At 45.8% G+C, this 20,886-nt stretch overlaps 1 protein-coding gene and 1 long non-coding RNA gene across 3 annotated transcripts in view; one reads left to right on the top strand and one right to left on the bottom strand.

The window, feature by feature from the left end:
* Positions 1–13,828, top strand: part of KIZ (kizuna centrosomal protein) — a 114,457-nt gene extending 100,629 nt beyond the window's left edge. For both annotated transcript variants that reach the window (XM_061210077.1, XM_061210078.1), the window contains 3 exons: positions 1,150–1,246; positions 11,940–11,983; positions 13,690–13,828. In XM_061210077.1, coding sequence (XP_061066060.1) covers positions 1,150–1,246; positions 11,940–11,983; positions 13,690–13,796 — 248 coding nt within the window. In that variant the 3' untranslated portion in view covers positions 13,797–13,828. The remainder of the gene's footprint in view (positions 1–1,149; positions 1,247–11,939; positions 11,984–13,689) is intronic.
* Positions 10,598–20,886, bottom strand: part of LOC133104372 (uncharacterized) — a 32,260-nt gene continuing 21,971 nt past the window's right edge. The window contains exons 2-3 of the long non-coding RNA XR_009703550.1: positions 12,838–13,069; positions 10,598–11,149 (exon numbers count right to left, since the gene is read on the bottom strand). This is a non-coding gene — a long non-coding RNA (uncharacterized LOC133104372). The remainder of the gene's footprint in view (positions 11,150–12,837; positions 13,070–20,886) is intronic.

Below are 20,886 nucleotides of genomic sequence, written 5' to 3'. Positions count from 1 at the left end.
AATCATACCGTGTGCTTTGTAAGACATTGGGATCCTCGAAGTGCTCCTGGTAGTGTTGGATGGCGTTGGAGTTAGATGCTGGCTCTGGAGTTTACTGTGCATTCGGTCACGCATCACGTTTGCATTCTCGCCCTCACCCTGACCCTAGGGACTTCTCTGAGCTCCCAAGAGAAGCAGGCGGTGGGTGGGAGGGCCACGTGCCCGGTGTGGAACGTCACACACTGTCACACACTGAACGCAGAGCCATCCCAGATGTAACCATGGATGAGGAGGCACGTGGCTCATCTCCTGTGTCAGGCGCCAGGTCTCTGTCTCCACACCTGTCTCTAAGGAAGCCACTTTGTTTTCATGTCTGAAAAGACCTGGTCCCGTTAAGCGGGTGCAGACCCTCCAGGGGCCGAACATAGACACATTGTTAAGAGAACCGCTTTGCCTCAGAGGTTACGAGCAGGCACGCAGGTTACAGGTTAGGAATGCAGCAGGTGCCTTTCAAGGCGATGCTTATGCACCCTCTATCCGCGATCTTGTTTGACTGCCAGTTAAGAATCAGACTTGTAGCAGAAACGTCCAAGGTGAGGACGCCCAGGAAGCAGAGGTCAGGGATCTCCCTGCAAGCTGGGAGCACTGTGGAGTGGTCTGGTTCCCCAGGCTCCAGGGAAAGGGGGTGGACTGTGTATCTTCCCCATCAGCCTTTTCAGGCTAGTTAAGGAGTAACCTCGATGGTTTTCAGTGGACGTTCATTCTCCTCCGCGAGAGGGAAAAAGAGAGGATTTGGCAGAGGGGCTTAAAGGCGGGTGGGCGGTAATGTCATCCAGAGGTGTCAGTTGCTTCTGAGACTGGTTCCCAGTTCCCGTTAGCTCGGTGAGCCAGCGCTGCCCACGTGTTATAGCAACTCGAATTATCCAGAGCTTAGTGCCACGGTGGAGACCCATGTGCTCACACACGCATCATGGCCATTTAAAATGGTGCTCTTTGAATGATTTTACTTTTTACGCACTCTGTGTTAACTGTCACGGGAAGCCGCCCCCTTCCTTTCCATGTCATTCCCTGCCTCAGAAGCCCCTCGCTTTCTGGGGACAGCTCTTCCTCTGTTGATGTTGGTTTCACTGCGATGGCCACGCTCACTCTCCACGCTTGTGCTTGTCACAGGTTTGAATATTGGCAGCGGTACATTCAAGACAAAGACAACTCACAAGATCTCTTCAGAAGCGAGTTTTTCGTCTAGCGAAGGCAGTCCTTTGTCAAGGTAAAGTCGTGCAAGCCTTTCTGAATAGCGGCAGCAAGACGAGAAATGTCACTCCTCAGGGAATTAAACTCTGGCTGCAGATGATTTTGCTCTGTGACTTGATGGGAGGTTATGGTTTGGGTTTTTGTTTATCTGAAATGACAGTGGAAACTTTAGTCTACCTTTGAAAATATTTGCACCAGAGCCAAGTATTGTTTTGCAGCTGTTGTTTCCTTGGTTTAAGACTCAATTGACACCTCAGTGAACCACAAATTAGCGTCTACAGCTGCTCGCAGTAGGGCTGCTTAGAAACCACACAATGGAGGGTGTCGGAGAGGGCAGAGAGAAAGAGCCAGGCCTTAAAAGAAATAAAGTGGCCTGTTTCTTCTTTCTGAGACTGTGGAGATATATACAAGAAATTGCTGGATATTTGTTTTTGTATTCCTCTTTTTTACCTAGTATTTGGGCTGGACTATTCTTTCCCTTTCTGATACTTTCTTGCTTATTTTCAAATGTGAAAATTTATCTTTTCACATTTGTTAAACTGTAGCACTCCTTGTAAGTTTTTGGAGCAGTGATAAGTGAGTCGTGTGCTAGATTTGTCATCAACATAAAATACTAATCGTGCAATGGCATTGAGTCACTTAGGAAGAATTTCTGGATGGGAGTAGAAGCAGTTGTCTGATGACATACCTACCTTTCCGCTTTGGGCTAAATAGCATTTAAAACAACACAAGTTTGCCTTTTGTAATAACATTTCCCCTCAAAAGATGTCCTGTAGATGATTGCGTTACATTCGAATTAACTGCTGGCCCTGATGAAATTTTAAAACAGGAACTTTACGTTTGTAATGTCCCGTAAGATAAAATTATTTGTTCAGAAATGTGGTATTTTTACAGTGAAAAAAAATCTCATTTTCATTTCTATTTTGAAAACCACTACAGTATTTTTAGGACCTGGGATATATTTAATGAGATTGGTTTTCTGATATTAAGTTCTTACTTTTAGAAACCTGGTTGGTGTGTTCAGTTTTAGGGAATCACTCATTTAATTTTTAGAAATTATCATCTTTCATCTCTGTTTTTGAAGGAAGTGAGAGATAATGAATTATGGGACAGGAAGAGCGTTAAAGTATTTTTTTTTATGATTATATTATAAATTCAAGTTCTAGGTCTCCTGAAAGAAATTTTAAAAGATAATAAATTCTACAGGTAGTTTTTAGGGTTTAATGTCACCATTTGGCTTAATAATACATCCCTTTAGGTTTTCAAGATTGTTAGAAGTGTTTATTTTCTTTATATTTTAGAGGCACTAAAAAAGCCAATTCTTCTTAAACTGTTATTTATATATATGTGTGTGTGTATATATATATATATTCTTGGGGTAATGTTTAAACACATTTAGAAAGCAGTCAGATTCTGTAGAACATTTTCTCAGTCTGATCATTTGACATTTCACATCTTGCATCTATATTTCATTATAAAATCAAACTCCTTTCCCTTTCAATTTTAGGCAGGAGCCTTTTGTTATTACTGTCGTTTCTGCATGAAATTAATTTCCTAAATTATAAGTAATCACATCATCCCCTTTACGGAAAAAAAAAAAAAAGAGGCCTTCAAGGAACCCTTGGTTCTCGACAGTTGATAATAATCCAGAGATGAAAGTTCTGGGCATGGAGTGTGTTGGTTTGGCGCGCTGTTTGCCACGGCTGGTTCTTGTGCTGGGTTTGGTGTTCATACGCCGCCTTAGGCTTTTGAGAGCCCCCGGGCTTGCTGTTTGTGCCTGGATTCACTGAAATTTCTTAGAGGCTTACATTTAAGGATCCCACTTACTGCAGTCACTCCTCGTGCTTTATTGCTTTTACAAGTGGTCTCGAAACCCAGTACTTGAGAATAAACGTAACAGTGCAGTACTGCTGTAGCACTTTTAAAAATTCTTCTTTGCTCTATTTTGTCAGTGAGCTGATGAGCAACCTCAAAAAAAAAAAAAAAAGACCCTGCTGGACCTTAAAAAAAAAAAAAAAAAAGGCTTCCTCTGATGTCCTAGAGACAATAATTATGATGTGCTAGTTAAGCCCAAACTACAGCTGAGGGATTTTACTTTAAAGCAGCGGCTTGGGCGCAAAAATGCATTTATAGCTCTTTGTCTGCACCTCATTATGTGTGGGCCTGATTCATTAAGTAATTGGTTTGCAGTTGTTTACATGAGTATTAAGGCCTTCCTTTCAGCCGCCTTTGAGAGATACATTGTGCAAATGTTGCCTGTGATGAATGCAGAATGAGGACCAGAGGGTCCGTCCTATTGGCTAAACAGTGCACTCTGTTGAAAAGCCAGAGAAAGGGATTGGGTGCTGCTTTGCATAGCAATGACTTTCTTAATAAGCGTTACAGATTAATACACACAAGCTATAAAAGATGCAAAGAGATACTCTTAGCACATTTATCCATGCTCATTTCATTGTGATGGTGGTGGGGTCCCCGTGCTTTCATATTCCGTTTTCCAGAGCAGCGGCTTCAGTGCATGAGCCGTAATAGAATCCGATGTTTATTGTATTATAAATCACGGGCAAGTAGGCAGATCGGCAACAGTTTATTATTAAAGATTCTTTCAGTGTAAATCTTTTTCTACCATTGTATTTGCCTCAGCAAAATCATTTTGTGGTTGAGTGGGGATGAAAGGCATAATGTACGAAGGAGTGAGTCCTAATAGGAAGCTGTTCTCTGAGTAAAGACCACTTGTTCCCTTTTGTTGAGAGGTGCATGCCAGAGCTTCCTCTCCTCCGCAGACACTGTCTCGCCCCACCTTCCCCAGGAAGCCGTTTTCACTCTCCCGGATCCATTTATTCAACAGAGAGCGTATTTTAACCGCCTGCCATGTAACTGCGGTTTACTGCTTGGATTGAGATAACGTTTTACCGAAAGAAAAAGATGTGTGCTTGCAACATAATTGCCTGGGGAAAAGGTAGCAGAAGTCACCCAGCCACCGCACCCTGGCAGGGCCGCTGGTGGTATTTGGTGCCAGCCCTGCAGCCATGGGAGTGGCCAGTGGAGGGCACCAGGCGGCAGCTGCTGCTCCGGTGGGGCCGTCCTGTCTCTTCTTGCCTGATCCTGGGCCGCTTCCCCTGGGATGATAAGGTGAATCACAAGGAACCAGTAGTCCAGAGAAATAAAAGTGAGGTTTTCCTGGAAGTCCTTTATGTTCTGCTATAAAAGCCCCAGTCTCTGTCTCTGGTTTAGCAAATCTACATTCTCCTTAAATTCTACCAAAGTAGCAGCTTCCTAAATATTCCACGTTTCTTGTCATAAGCCCGCCTACTTTATTTTTTCGACACAGCACGAAAGAACAGTCTTTGCTTGATTGGCTGAAGGGAAGGAGTAAAGAAGTTGACCCCTAAAAAATGGCATCTGCTGCAGGGCCCCTGGTTGACCATCAGGGGGCACTCAGACTTTGTCAAATTAAAGCTGTCTCAGACCGGTCTGCCTCTAACACTGAAAATTGAGGATTTACAGGGATTTGTTGGCACACTGATTGGGATTTTTTATTTTCTTTCCGAATTTTTTTTTTTGCCTTGTGCTTTTCAGAAACATGTCTGTTTTGAGGAAAATTCTAGCTGAAGATGCTGTGTGAGACATTTTAATACTGATTTTAGCTTAGTCAAAATCATTAAACTTACAGAATTCAGAGTGTAGAGACCACATCTTCTCATAAGTTAGTTATTCTTTTCAGGCTTATGATAAGACTCTAGAACTGCAAGGGCTCTTCCCGCTGGGGCCCTTCCTCATCACCCTGGACACCATAGGCCATGTTCTTGGCAGGACCCTCAGAAGCTCATTGCCAAACTTGACAGACGTGGCCTCAAAGCCACAATAAGTTGGGTATGTTTGTTAATGGGCTGTAGATATTTTTTTCTTTCAAAAATATGTTGCTGACCATGAGGTTGAGAGTCTGTGTCACTAACATTAGAACATCCCGCGGCTCTGAGGAGCTCCTGTGGCCCACCTCCCTGGGACCCTGTGCTCACCCGATAGCCTCCGTCACCCCTCACACAGCGCGCTGCCTCCTGAGCCCTGGTATGACTTAATGATGAGTCTCCTAGGAACCGTAGGTTTTCCATGCCTCACTTTTGTCTCTACTTGCTGACCCCGCAAAGCAAACCTGAATCCTGGCAGACATCCTTGCCACCTAATTTTGTACTTATGTTGACCGTATGGCCTATTTCTAGTGATATTATTAGCCTTTTGTTCATATAAAATGAATAGTCGAGGGAGTTCCCTGGTGGTCCAGTGGTAAAGAATCTGCCTTCCATGCAGGGGACGCGGGTTCGATCCCCGGTCGGGGAACGAAGATCCCACATGCCGCGGGGCAGCTAAGCCCACGCGCCACGACTACTGAGCTCGCACACTGCAACGGAAAATCCCGCATGTTGCAACTAAGACCTGACACAGCCAAAACTAAAAACAAAATAAAAATTTAAAAATTTAAAAAATTAAATGAATAGTCGACACTCTTAATTTTGACTCTTTCTCTAGTACCCGTGTCAGCAGGATCACATCCTAGGCGTTCACTAGGTGCTGTGCTTAGAATAAAACCTGCTGTTAAGACCCCAGCTGACCATAACTTCTTATGTGTAGCAAGGATGAGAGCAAAAGTGATTTTGATGAGAGTTGTCCTTACTTGTTTGTCCTAATCCCTTATCAATAGCAAGGGAATTTATAAACAGCATCGAAAACTGAGATGGCTTGATGGACAAAGAGAGAAGACATGTGACAGAGCCAGTGTGGCAAAATGTTGACAGGGAGCATCTCACTGGGGGGCACATGGTGGTCACTGTGCAGAGGGGGAGGTGCCACACCTCCTGGGACACTGCGCAGAGATGGTGTCCCGTGAATGAGACCAGCAGAGCATGCTCACGCCTTAATCTAATCAGTTATCTGTGGTGTCTTACCTGAAAGTGGTTTGTTTGGAAATAGGACCTCCAGACTAATTGTAAACTTCTAGGGAAAAAATTAAAACTCTGCTCTCTTGGATTCCAGGAGTCGCCCACAAGCAGGCCGGGGAGGGCGGGCTCCCTGGCTTGCTGCCGGGCATCAGGTGGTGGCAGTGCTTCATGAAGGCCTCGGCAGCCCTGGCCATGGGCCTCTTCCTGGTTCTGTGCAGCCTGCAGGCTGAGAGAGGTTGTATGGTTTTTAATGGTTGGGAAAAATCCAAAGAAGAATAATGCTGCACGGTACCTGAAAGTTATATGAAATTCAAGTTGCAGTGTCTCTGAGTGAAGTTTGCTTGTAACAAAGCCACATCCGCTAGTTCAGATATTGTCCGTGGCTGTTTTCGTGCAGCAGCCAGAGTAGAGTAGTTATGACAGAGACCACAACACCTGAACCACTTACTCACTGGCTCTACAGCTCACCTTCGCTGCCTCTGCCTTACACAATGGAGGTGTGACGTCCACACTGTCAGGGAAGGTCAGGCACATCTGATGGAGCACAGGGACCATGGCCCGTGGCTTATAACCTGAACTCTCGCATTCTTACGCTTTCAGAAGTGCATTTGGTTTGGGTTCTCTCTCATTTACGATAATAGCTAAACAAGTTGGCTCTGTCTACTCCGAGATCTCACACCATCCCCTTTGGCCTTGACTTAGCTTTAGACGTTAGGTGTGACCTGGAGAAAGAAATATTGACCCTATGAGTCATGTGTAATAAAAATCAACCTTGCACTGCAGTGTCACATTGACTAGCAGAGATGATTTCCCAAAGGGAAAAATACTTCCCCTAAGGGGTGAGGATGGCGTCGGAAACACCTGGAAGCATTTTCCACCTTCCTCAGGGGTGAACACATGCGTTTAGTTCTGAAACATGTTTGTGGGAAGACACTTGAACAACCTGATCTGAACTCAGATAGAAGTAGAAACATGCAAATTAAATAATCTAACATCAAATGTTGATCACATGCCTTTAGGCAAGGCCCTATGCTTAGTGAGGCTCATCTATTCCTTCCACACATATCACTGAGCACCTACTAAGTGCAGAGCACCGGGTACCCCGGGGACTGAAACGTACGGTGGCAGCTCTCGTGGAGCTGACAGCCTAAGGGCAGTCACATGTCAGTTAGTGACAGAAATGGCTGTGAAATAGCAAATTCAGTGAGGACTTGGGGGTCGAGGATGGGGTGTGGGGGATGGGGAGGCTACATCAGGAGGCCCAATGAAGTCTGGGCGTCAACCTTGGAGGCACTGTTCAGGATTTAGTTCTTTTGCCAAAAGCAGTGGGAAGGCATTGAAGAGTTTTCAGCAAGGAGGCAGAGGGATCAGATTTGTGTTTCGAAAGCTCACCCTTGCTGCCGAGTGGAAAGTGGGTCGGAGGGGACAAGGTGGATGTGGTGTCACCAGTTAGGGGGCTGTTAGAAGGTCCAGGCAAGAGATGCTAGTTTGGTCGACCAGGCGGTGGCAGTGCGTAGGGGACGGGTGAGGACCCTTGGAAGTGCTGGGAGGTAAACTTGGCAGGACCTAGGGGCTGATTGGGTGTGGGAGGGCAGAGGAGTGGCGAGGGGTTGGGAGGGACTCGAGGCTTGGGGTGCCGTTAGCTGAGACAGGAGAAGGGCCCAGGTTTGGTGGAGGAGCTTGAGTTTGGTTGTGGATGGGCGTGTTGGCCATGAGACTCTTTGGAGGTAGCCAAGTGGAGCCAGCAGGTGAGCCCTGGACATGCATGTGGAGCTCAGAGCAGGGGCCAGGCTGTAAGGACCTGGCATGTGCTCGCCTGCCTCTATGCCCTTGCCTTGGTCCTGGCCTGGAAATCCTTTCCAGCTCTCATAGTAGAGTCCAGGGAGTGCAGTGCTTCCCCTGGGATCCTGCAGCCACACCACCACCCGCCCCATCATCCACCTGTTCTCTCAGTCCTCCTGCCTGCCTCCTGCCTGCGGTGCTCCTGCCATTTCCCCACAACCCCACGTGGCTCTTACTATTTGAACATCAGCTGGCAAACTAGTTTCTCTGCATCTTTACAGCATTGTTATGTCTGCCTACCCACCCCACACTGAGCCTGGTGTCCTCATGAAGTGGGAGCTGGAAAGAGAGTAGACACAACCCACAGTGGTGGTGTGTGTGTGTGTGTGGGTGTGCATGCACACTTACAGAAGGTGGACTCCGGTTTATACTGTCAGCAGCCACCTAACTGGCAGCCTCCATGACAGTCAGCACTGGCTGTAGGGCCGTCCACTCTTCATGGAGAAATGGCATAGGCCACTAGTTGGTCACATCAGATAAACAGGCACTCACCAAGGAAAGCTGAAAGCGTTTCCTCTAAGATCAGGAACAAGACAAGGATGCCCACTCTTGCCACTTTTATTTAACATAGTATTGGAAATCCCAGCCACAGCAATCAGACAAGAAAACGAAATAAAAGGAATCCAAATTGGAAAGGAAGAAGTAAAACTGTCACTCTTTGCAGACGACACAGTACTATACATAGAAAATTCTAAAGATGCCACCAGAAAACTACTAGAACGCATCAATGAATTCAGTAAAGTTGAAGGATATAAAATTAATATACTGAAATCTGTTGCATTTCTATACAATAACAATGAACTATCAGAAAGAAATTAAGAAAACAATCCCATTTACCATTGCATCAAAAATTATAAAACGCCTAGGAATAAACCTACCTAAGGAGATAAAAGACCTGTACTTGGAAAACTGTAAGATACTGATGAAAGAAATTGAAGACAGTACAAGCGTATGGAAAGATATACTGTGTTCATGAATTGGAAGAATTAATATTGTTAAAATGACCATACTACCCAAGGCAATCTACAGGTTCAGTGCAATCCCTATCAAAATACCAAGGGCATTTTTCACAGAAATAGAACAAATAATTTTGAAATTCATATGGGAACACAGAAGATCTGGAATAATCAAAACAATCTTGAGAAAGAAGAACAGAGCTGGAGGAATCACACTCCCTAACTACAAAGCTACAGTCATCAAAACAGTACATTACTGGCATAAAAACAGACACATAGATCAATGGAACCGAATAGAGAGCCCAGAAATAAACCCACACATTTATTGTCAGTTAATCTATAACAAAGGAGGCAAGAATATACAATGGAGATAAGACCAGTCTTTTCAACAAGTGGTGCTGGAAAAGCTGGACAACCACATGTAAAACAATGAAATTAGAACATTCTCTAACATATACAAAAATAAACTCAAAATGGATTAAAGACCTCAATGTTAAGACCGGATACTATAAAACTCCTAGCGGAAAACAGGCAGAACATGATTTGACATAAATTGTAGCAATATTTTTTTGGATCTGTCTCCTAAAGCAAAGGAAATAAAAGCAAAAATAAACAAATGGGACCTAATTAAACTTAAAGCTTTTGTACAGCAAAGGAAACCATTGACAACATGAAAAGACAGCCTACAGACTGGGAGAAAATATTTGCTAATGATATGACTGATAAGCGGTTAATATCCAAAATATATAAACAGCTCATACAACTCAATATCAATAAAACAACCTGATTAAAAAATGGGCAGAAGACCTGAATAGACATTTTTCAAATTTATTGAAGAAGACATAGAGATGGCCAACAAGCTCATGGAAAGATGCTCCACATTGCTAATTATTAGAGAAATGCAAATCAAAACCACAATGAGGTATCACCTCACACCGGTTAGAATGGCCATCATTAAAAAGACCATAGATAACAAATATTGGCGAGGAGAAAAGGGAACCCTTTGTACACTGTTGGTGGGAATGTAAATTGGTGCAGCCACTGTAGAAAACAGTATGGAGGTCTCTCAAAAAACTAAAAATAGAACTACCATATGACCCAGCAATTCCACTCCTGGGTATGTATCTGAAAGAAATGAAAACACTATTTGAAAAGACACATGCACCCCAATGTTCATAGCAGCACTATTTACAACAGCTAAGGTATGGGAGCAACCTAAGTGCCCATTAACAGACGAATGGATAAAGAAGATGTGGTACATATATACACAATAGAATACTCCTCAGCCATAAAAAAGAATGAAATTTTGTCATTTGCAACAACATGGGTGGGCTTAGAGGGTATTACACTAAGTGAAATAAGTCGGAGAAAGACAAATGCTGTATATCACTTATATGTGGAACCTAAAAAATACAACAAACTAGTGAATGTAATAGAAAAAGAAACAGACTCACAGATATAGAGAACACTAATAAGGACCTACTGTATAGCACAGGAATCTCTACTCAATACTCTGTAATGTAATGACTATATGGGAAAAGAATCTAAAAAAGAACGGATATATGTGTATGTATAAGTGATTCACTTTGCTGTACAGCAGAAACTAACACAACATTATAAATCAACTATACTCCAATAAAAATTTATTAAAAAAACCAGATACAGGGAACAAACTAGTGGTTACCAGTGCAGGGGGCTGGGGGGTGGGCGAGACAGGGGGAAGGGATTAAGAGGTACGGATACATTGTGCAACACAGGGAATACAGCCAGTATTTTACAGTAACTATAAATGGAGTATAGCCTTTAAAAATTGTGAATCACCATGTTGTATACCTGTAACTCATATAATATTGTACATCAACTATATTTCAATCAAAACAAAGAAACAGGCACCAAGTTTAAATGGAGCATTGACAGAGCACAGACTGCCTAGAAAATTATGCCTTCATGGAGCTTGTTTTACTGAAAAAAAAAATGTAAATTATGGCAGCTATGGCAAAAGGCAGATTTTCAAACCGTAAGTTAGCCAGACTTGACCCAAAGTGACAGAGATGTGTTCCCAGGGTTTCTTGCATCAGGAGGGCCAGGGTCCCGCCGAGAGAGCAGCAGTGCTGCTGCACGATGTGTCCTCGTCTTTTCTCAGCACTCTTCCCACCTAAAGGCTGGAATCTGCCTTCACGGAATAATCTGCAAATGTAAACACGAGGGAAAACTTCAACAGGAGCATGAGAAAAACATCAAAATGTCAAGCCATACACAAGTGACTGTTTCTTTTTTAATATCTCGTTTAGGACAAACTTTAAAGAATTTAAGTGTAATAAGAAACTGGAGTGGTGCTCCGAGAGGGGACTTCCATGTGCATGACAATTGCGAAAGCTCTGGAAAAGGTGACGCAGATGGACACAGTCTCCCGAAGAGCCAGTTTCTCGGTCCAGTGGGTTTAGTAAGCGAGTCACCCGGTGTTAGATGCGTCCCTGGACACTTGCACTTCCGTGTGTGTGACACACAGAAACCTAAACACGGGTGACAGGAGTCTTGCGTTTTTCTCTACCAGGAGTTAATACCCTTAATTAAGCAAACAGTTTATTTTGAACTCCTTGTTAAGCAGTTGAGTATCGTATGGCTGGCTTGACGAAGGTAAGTGTTTTAACCTCCTGGCCGACTTCTCCCTGTTCCTCAGACCCTCTGCTTTCAGCTTAGCTGGCAGCGCTGAGCTTTGCCCGCTCGGTACGTCCCAGGGCCTGCCTCCTGCCCTGGTGGCCTCCCCAGTGAGCGCCCAGCGTGCGGCCCAATGCGCCCGGGACCCTCCCACCAGAGCATCCGCAGGGCTTTTTGCTTTTAAAACTCGGGGAGTACATGTAAACCTTCTGGCCCCCCAGTGAGTAACGTGTGCTTCTTCCCTAGCGCGCTCCTTGTAAAACTATTTGTCTGATTGTCTTTATTTTTTCAGGACTTAGGTTCTTTCTTTATTTTCCAGGCATGAAAACAAAAAGAAACTAACTACCAATTTAAAGTCTAAAGGTAAGAGAAATAACCAGAGACCAGACTCTCATTTTGTGTTTTAGCTAAAAGGGTGGTTTGTGACGTGTGGTGTCAGGCACCCTTGGGGGCGGGCGGAGGCGCCTGCCTGTGCTCACGGGCCCTGCGGCTCTCCTGGGGGAGGACTGGGGGCTTCTCCTGAAAACACGGGTGCTGGGGTCCATGGTGCCCAGCGCTTTAATCTGCAGGTATGACTTTGCAGGGGATCCTGGCCTCCCCCCCGCGCCCCCCGCCACGTCTTCCACATGAAACGTCCTCACCTCTGTCCCCATCTGCGCTGCCACTGCCCGCAGGTACCCACTGCTCTGACCTGAGGGCTCCTGCGGTAGCCCTCCCCCACCCCTCCCCCAGCCCTGGCTTCTGAATCCCCATCCAGACGTCTGCCTGCTGGGGAAGCAGGGCCAGCGCCCCCGCCACCTGCAGGGTAGAGTCTGGAACGTCCCCTTGTGGTCTGGCCCGGCCCCTGCTCCCAGCCCGGCCCCTGCTCCCAGCCCTGTTCCTCCGAGGTCTCGTCCTCTCCTCGGTGGGTCCAGCCGCAGCCAGCCTTGCCTGTGCTCCACCCTCGTACCTCTGTGCCTTCGCTCACGCCCTTCCTTCTCTGTGACATTCCTGTCCCTTTTCCTCTGCCCAGGGAGCTCCTGTGTATCCCTCAACACCCTCCTTCTACACTGGCAGTGGCGTATCCCCTGCCGAGCTTGGGCCGCCTCTACTCCTGCCTCTGAAACCCTGTTCCCAGCAGGTCTGGTGGGACTTGGGGCTTGAGCACCCTCTGCCGCCGTGATCGGGCCACGTACTTACCCTCTCAGCCTTGGGAAAACAGAGGTGTTTGTACTCACCCGCCAGGTTGGTGCGAGGATTAGATGGGGTCACATCTCAGGAGTCATCGCGGCGCTGGCAGGCCATGCCTTGTAGATACGGGGGTCACAGGGGTGGTCAGTGTCGCAGGCGCTGGGCCCACCACACCCTGGCGCTCCAGGCCGGGCCTGCAGCCTCCCCGTCGGGCAGCTTGTGGCTCCACTCGGGGGTTTTCTCTGGCCACAGGAGCCAGGAGCTCCAGGGAGTCGGCACCTGGTTGAGATCAACCCCCAGCCACTGAAGGGCGGGAGTTGCTGGATAAATAACCCCACTTCCTTGCTGGCTTTTGGGACCATCTGAGGAGCGTTCTGCGGTCTCTCCGAGGCCCCGGCAGGACAGACCCCAGCCGTCCACTGCTAGCCCTGCTCCTGGTTAACACCCTCTCCACCCCCCGTCCTGCCCAGGGTCACCTCCCAAATGAACTGTGTGTACCCACGCCCTCGTCTTAGCGCAGACCTCACTGCTGTTCCTCCACCGCGTCCCTGTGCTGAGGAACAGAGGGAGCTCGCGGCGAGGAGCAGTCAGGCAAGCTGTTCCCGGGCCCGATAGAGCACCCAGCCGCCCTGCCCCCATGTTCGCCCAGGTTACAGATTCCCATCCTACAGTGCAGAGCTGGGCTGAAGGGAGGAGCAAGTGTTCCGCCACGAGTTCCCATCGCAGCACGTGGAGCACGCAGAAGCGAGACGTGGGTGCAGCGCTGGGCTGCGCCCCGGGCGCGTCCGCTCAGGTGCACCACCCAGGGCCCCCAGGAGGCCCTTTGCGGGCCACGGCTGATTAAGCAGAGCTCATCAGACTGCAGAGATGCTGAGCAGCTGTCTGGTTTTCTCTTCCAGCCTTCTGGGACGAGTCTGATGACAGTAACTCAGAGATCGAAGCTGCCTTACGTCCTAGAAACCATAACACGTCCACCGATGATTTTGATGATTTTTATGACTTATAAGCTGTAACATCTGTTAGAAATAAAGTCTTTAAACAAACTAAACCCCTGTGTTCAGATGTGATGTTCAAAATAAACGTGTCCCTTTAAGTTTTCTAATTGTTTAATATGAAAAGTTGGGACCATATTGTTATTCCAGTGAAATTTCATGACATAACTATGAACTGGCATATTTGCTTTTACGTGTTATCAAAAAGCACAGTGATGAATACAATGCCCATCAAAATCCAGTTGGTTTCTTTGTAGAAATTGACAAGCTAATTATAAAATTCATATGGAAATTCAGGGGACCCAGAATAGCCAAAACAGTCTTGAAAAAGTTGGAGGACTCGCACTTCGCAGTTTTGAAACTTACTAAAATGCTGCAGTAATTAAGACAGTGTGGTACTGCATGAAATATTGATTTATATGTAATCTAGAATTGATGATCCAGAAATAAACTCTCACATTTATGGTCAGTTAATTTTCAGTAATGGTGCCAAAACCATTCAGTGGGGAAAGAATGGTATTTTCAACAGATGATGCTGGGACGACTGGACAGCCTCATGCAGAAGAATGCAGTTGGATCCCTGCCTCACACTGTGTACAAACAGTAACCCAAAATGGGTCAAGGACCTCAATGTAAGAGCTGAACAAACTCTGCGAAGGAAACACAGGGGTAGAAACCCTTGTGACCCAAAGCACTAACCCTTGTGACCCAAAGCACTAACAACAGAGAAAAACACTCGTCAAGGTCATAAAAATAAAGACAGAACAGTCACAGACCAGAGGAGACAAAGGGGACGTGACAACTCAGTGAAATGGTGGGACCCTGTGTTGGATCCTTGAACCAAAATAAAGGACATTAATGGAAAATTTGGTGAAATCCAAATAAAGTCTAGAGTTTAGTTGATAGTAATGTCCAGTGTTGGTTTCTTAGTTCTGACAAATGCACCACAGAAATGTGAGATAAGAGGAATGTACCATTAGGGGAAACTGAAACTGGGTGAAAGGTACATAAGAACTCTCCGCATTATCTTTGCAACTTCTCTGTAAATCTAAAATCATTCCACACACACACACAAGTCCAGCAGTCAACATGACTGACATTTGGGCGATACTCTTCCAAGCTTTTTCTATGTATATAAACCGTGTAAAAATTCTTGTAAACGTTTCTAATTTTAATTCTAAGTCTTACCAGGTTTAGATGATTTATACCCACTAAGAAAACAAAAGAAGCCCTTCAGTCAGGACGCTCACTAGATATTGCCAGTGATGCTGATGGAGTATACAGAGTTCTGCCTCTGATCAGCTTCTCCTAGAGACCACATGCTGTGACCACTGACGGTGGTCCAGGAGGAAGCCTCAGTTGGTGCTGGCCTTCAGCACTAACGTGTCTTACACTGAATCGTGGTAGGTAGGGCAGGCCTGGGGCCCAGCGCCGTTAGCAGGCAGAACTTTCCAGCTAAACTTTAATGCATTTTTTTTTCTTTTCAGTTACTTTTTTCTATTTATCTCCGGTGACCCTGGTTTAAAATGTAAAGAAGTGATATAAATTTTCCTTTTCAAATACATTTTAAGGGAAAGAAGATAATTGACTTTTAAAAAATATACAAAGAGGGGCTTCCCTGGTGGCACAGTGGTTAAGAATCCGCCTGCCAATGCAGGGGACATGGGTTTGAGCCCTGGTCCGGGAAGATCCCACATGCTGCGGAGCAACTAAGCCCGTGCACCACAACTACTGAGCCTGCGCTCTAGAGCCCGCGAGCCACAACTGCTGAGCCTGCGTGCCTAGAGCCCGTGCTCTGCAACGAGAGAAGCCACTGCAATGAGAAGCCCGCGCACCGCAACTAGAGAAAGCCCACGCGCGGCAACGAAGACCCAACACAGCCAAAAATAAATAAAATAAATTTATATAAAAAAAATACGTATATACAAAGAAAATGATAGTACAAGTGATAGGAGGGCAAGGCTGGCTGTCTGGAGCTGGGAGCTCTGCTCTGCTCACCAACGACTCCCTCATCTATTTTGGGGTCTCCGGTGGGGTTGAGCTCTTGGGGAGGCTGTGCACTGGGCCCATGGCTTGTCTTGTTTCCCAGGTAAGAGCAAAGTCACAGCCTAAGTTAATAAACTGTGTTTTCCTTTACTCTCAGATGACTACCACACTCACAAGACCTCTGACACCAGATGTGGGGTTTTTCCCCATCTCAACCCATTCTCTTGACACCAGCTGCTTGTCCTGTGATTCAGTTCCGTTCTGACGGTAACTGGAGTTAGTACGGTCCCCACAGGTTCACAGCTCAGTCCCACAAGGCTAACTCCCACTTCAGACGCCAATCACAGGTAGTAGGTCCCAGATTCCCAAAACCTTTGTCTGACTAGTCTGTAAGGTGGGTTCCTCACAGCCCCTGCTTGGGTTTGATAATTTGCTAGAATGGCTCATAGGACCTACTGAAACCCTTACTTACATTTACCGGTTTATGATGAAAGAATATGATGAAGGCTAGGGCACAACCAGATGGAAAGATGCATAGAGTGGAGTCTGGGGAAAGGGCACGGAGCTCCCGTGTCCCTGCTGGTGCGCCCCCCTCCTGGCACCGCCATGTGTTGAGCAACCCGGAAGCTCTGCGAATCCTTGGTGCTTTTATGGTGGCTTCATCAGGTAGGCATGATGGATTATTAACTCCACCTCCAGCCCCTCTCTGCTCTCCAGAGAAGGGGAGCAGGGGGCTGAAAGTCCCAAACTTCTAATCATGGCTTGGTTTTTCGAGTGACCAGCCCCACTCCTGAAGCTCTTCAGGACCGCCCCCTCCCCGCCGCCTGAGTCATCTCATTAAAAAAAAAAAAAAAGATACTCCTTTACCCATGAAATTCCAAGGGCTTTAGGAGCTCTGTGTCAGGAACCGGGGACAGAGATCAATATATATTTCACAATCCATTTTTCTCACACTAGTCTTCCAACTTATAAATCAAACTTTGCGAGGTTCGTTAATCTGATGAAGTCAATCCCTGGAACCCGCAGTGTTAAGGATTCAACTCTAGATCTGGGGTAACCACCATCCCAGCTTTACCAACTGAAGTTCGGATACAGCTTGATCAAGCCTTTCCTGACGCTTCCTGTGTGCCAGGCTCTGGGGGGCCAGTCATTGGGAGTACAGAGCTGGATCTGACACAGTCACCGAACTCGGGCGCCCTCACTCCAACAAGGGCGACAAAGCCTGAAGCACAGCACGTCGTGCATGGTCCCTTACGGGAGATGCCTTTGTCTCCGAAGTTCTGAGGAATGAAGAAACTATTCCTCCTGCGGCTGAGTTAGGGACCTTTCAGGTGGGAGGTGACATTTGCACGAGACCTGGTGGAGCTGGGGGAACAAGAAGACTCCAGGCAGAGAAATGACCCCCACAAGGCCCAGAGGCACAACAGAACTTGTGCAAATGAAACAGTCCTCACGGGAGGCTAGTGCAAGACACACGTGCAGCAAGGATGAGGGCTGGAGGGGTGCCCAAGACAAAGTGGGGCTGCAGATTGGGGGTGAGGGGGAAGCTACAAGGTGTGTGTGGTTGACGGGCTATACGGTTGTCCCCAAAGAAGATCCAGACGCTGGAGCAGAGCGTTCAAACCAGTGAGAGTTTTGATATAAGAGCAACTTATGAGCAACTTCAAAAATCAGCAGTATGGTGACACACCAGGAAAGCCAGTTTGAAAAAAATTTTTTTTTTTTGGCTATGTCGCGCGGCATGTGGGATCTTAGCTCCCCGACCAGGGATCGAATCCGTGCCCCCTGCAATGGAAGCGCGGAGTCCTAACTACTGAACCGCCAAGGAAGTCCTGAAAATAATTTTTTTAAAGATGCCATTTACAGTAATAAAAATTACATGTCAAAAATCTTTTAAAATTTTAAGAAATTAGTGAAAGACAAAATTTTAAACATCCATTGACAACAGAGAACTACATGTTCATGGATGGGAAGATTCTATCTTAAAAGCACGAGTTCTGTCCAGATTTCATCCAAAAAGTCAATGCTATTTCAATCAAAATCCCGACAGGTCATTTCCGGAAGTTGACAAGCTGCTCATTAAACTCGGAAGGAATTTAAAGGTCCAAAATGGCCAAGACAGTTCTGAAGAATACAGAAGAGAAGGTCTTCCCATAGCAAATGTCAAGATTTATTATAAAAATAGTACTTAGGCCTGTGGTCCCGGCTCAAAGCTAGAAACTTGGAGCAGAATAGAGGCCGCAGAAAAAATCCCAGGCGTGAGAGCTGGGTACAGACAGATGTTTGAGAAATCAATGAGGTGATAACAGACTTTTCAGTGAATGATGCTGGACCAGTTGGCAATCCACATGGCAAAACACAAAATTAAATGTGGTATATGGCAATCATAAAGTATTTATTTTGCTTTGATTTATCTCTCAGTGGATAGTGGCATCTGTAGTGACTCTTTGCCAGTTCCCGAGGGGAGCACGCCCCACACCCGCACCTCGAGCCTTGCCCTCCCCTGGTCAGGAGGTGGCCTTGCCCCTGTTCTGCTGAGACTGAGGTCGAAGCTCCCAGTCCTCCTTCCATTGTCATCTCTTAATATCTGGCATCTTCTCTCTAGATTAAAGTCCCTTCTCCTTCCCTTGCTGCCTTATTCTCTCCCACCATTCATTCATTCATTCATTCACAGTACATTTGAAGCCCTCCCACTTTCCCCAGTACATTTTTCTTTTCCTTTCTTTTTCTTTTTTCTGGCCACACTGTGCGGCTTGTGGGATTTTAGTGCCCCAACCAGGGATCGAACCCGGGCCCTCGGCAGTGAGAGCGCAGAGTCCTAACCACTGGACCACCAGGGAATTCCCTTTTCTATTTTTTTATTGTGGTTAAATATACATAAGATTTACCATCTTAACCATTTTTTAAACGTACAGTTCATTGGCATTAAATACATTCATAGTGGTGTGCAACCGTCACCACCATTTATCTCCATAACTCATTTCATCTTGTAAAACTGAAACTCCGTTCCCATGACACAATAACCCCCTATCCTCCCCTCCCCCCCAGCTCTGGCACCCACCGTTCTACTTTCTGTCTCTGTGATTTTGACTAGTCTAAGTACCTCATATAAGTGGGATCATGCAGTATGCCTTTTTGTGACTGGCTTAGTTCATTCAGTATAATGTCCTTGGGGTTCATTCACGTTGTAGCGCATGCCAGAACTTACTCTTTTTTAAGGCTGAATAATATTCCATTGTATGTATGTGCCATACTTTGTTTTTCCATTCATCTATCAATGGACACTTGGGTTGCATCCATGTTTTACTTATTGTGAGTAAGGCTGCTGTGAACATGAGCATAAAAAATATCTCTTGGAGACCCTGCTTTCCATTCTTTTGGGTATGTACCCAGAAGTGGAATTGCTAGATCATACAGTAATTCTATTTTAAAATTTTTGAGGAACTGCCACACTGTTTTCCACAGTGGCTGCACCATTTTACATTCCCACCAACTGTGTACAAGTGTTCGAATTTCTCCACACCCTCATCAACACTTGTTATTTTCTGGTGTTTTTTTTTTTTTTTTTTTAATTTTTTTTTAAAGGGAATGCTATTTATTTATTTATTTTATTATTTATGGTTGTGTTGGGTCTTCGTTTCTGCGTGAGGGCTTTCTCTAGTTGCGGCAAGCGGGGGCCACTCTTCATCGCGGTGCGCGGGCCTCTCACCATCGCGGCCTCTCTTGTTGCGGAGCACAAGCTCCAGACGCGCAGGCTCAGTAACTGTGGCTCACGGGCCCAGCCGCTCCACGGCATGTGGGATCCTCCCAGACCAGGGCTCGAACCCGTGTCCCCTGCATTGGCAGGCAGACTCTCAACCACTGCGCCACCAGGGAAGCCCTGGTGTTTTTTGATAGCAGCCATCCTACTGGGTGTAAGGTGGTAAAACTTCTACATCAAGCTTAACACAAAGAAAATTCCACCTAGAATAAAGAACTAAATGTGAAAAGGAAAACTTTAAAACTCTTAAAGAAAAAAATAATAGGCAAGTGTCTTTATGACTTCCAAGCAAGGAAGAATTGCTTAACCGACATGGAAAATGCACAAACCCATAAAGGAAAATATTGATAAATATTACATTGAAATTACAGTTTTCTGTATGACAAAGATGCTGACAAAATGCAAAGACAAATCATGGGCTAGAAAGTGACGTTTGTAAGATACATGTCCATCAAATCTCTGTAGCTAGAATATATAAAGAACCACGTATCAACAAGAAAAATGTAACTCAGAAAAATGAACAAAGGATCAGAATGAGAAATTCATAGAAAAAGTAACCCAAGTGATCAGTAAACATGAAAAAGTACTCAAACTTACCAGGAAAGCAAACAAAGAAAAGTACAATTAGGTGCCTTTTCATACCCAGCAGACGAGCCAAGATTGGCAGGCAGATCACTCTTGAGTGTCGGGAAGGACACCAGGGAAGGGGGACTTTCGCACATTTTGAAGAACATGTTTATAATATCAAGCAAGGTTGCAGATGGCATGTCATATCCTGTGACCCTATGTTTCCATCTCTAAATACATACTTCACAGTCACGCTGTCCTATACAGTAATCACCAGCCTCGTGTGACTCTTGAGCACTTGAAATGTAGCTCATCCAAACTGAGAAATTCGTTTTGGATTTGAAGACTTTATGAAAGAAATACTGGACTTCCCTGGTGGCACAGTGGTTAAGAATCCGCCTGCCAACGCAGGGTACACAGGTTCGATCCCTGATCCGGGAAGATCCCACATGCCGCGGAGCAACTAAGCCTGTGCACCACAACTACTGAGTCTGCGCTCTGCAGCCCACGAGCTACAACTACTGAGCCCACGTGCTGCAACTACTGAAGCCTGCGCGCCCAGAGCCTGTGCTCCGCAACAGGAGAAGCCACCGCAATAAGCCCGTGCACTGCAACGAAGAATAGCCCCCGCTCGCTGCAACTAGAGAAAGCCCATGCGCAGCAACGAAGACCCAACGCAGCCAAAAATAAATAAATAAATAAATAATTTTTTTTTTTTAATACCGTAAGGTGTTTCATTAACGTATTGGTTATATGTTGAAATGGATATATTGGCTATGTTGGGTTAAAAT

Source organism: Eubalaena glacialis, chromosome 13 (assembly GCF_028564815.1).
Source record: "Eubalaena glacialis isolate mEubGla1 chromosome 13, mEubGla1.1.hap2.+ XY, whole genome shotgun sequence".
NCBI lineage: Eukaryota > Metazoa > Chordata > Mammalia > Artiodactyla > Balaenidae > Eubalaena > Eubalaena glacialis.
This window is presented reverse-complemented; position numbering and strand designations above follow the sequence as displayed.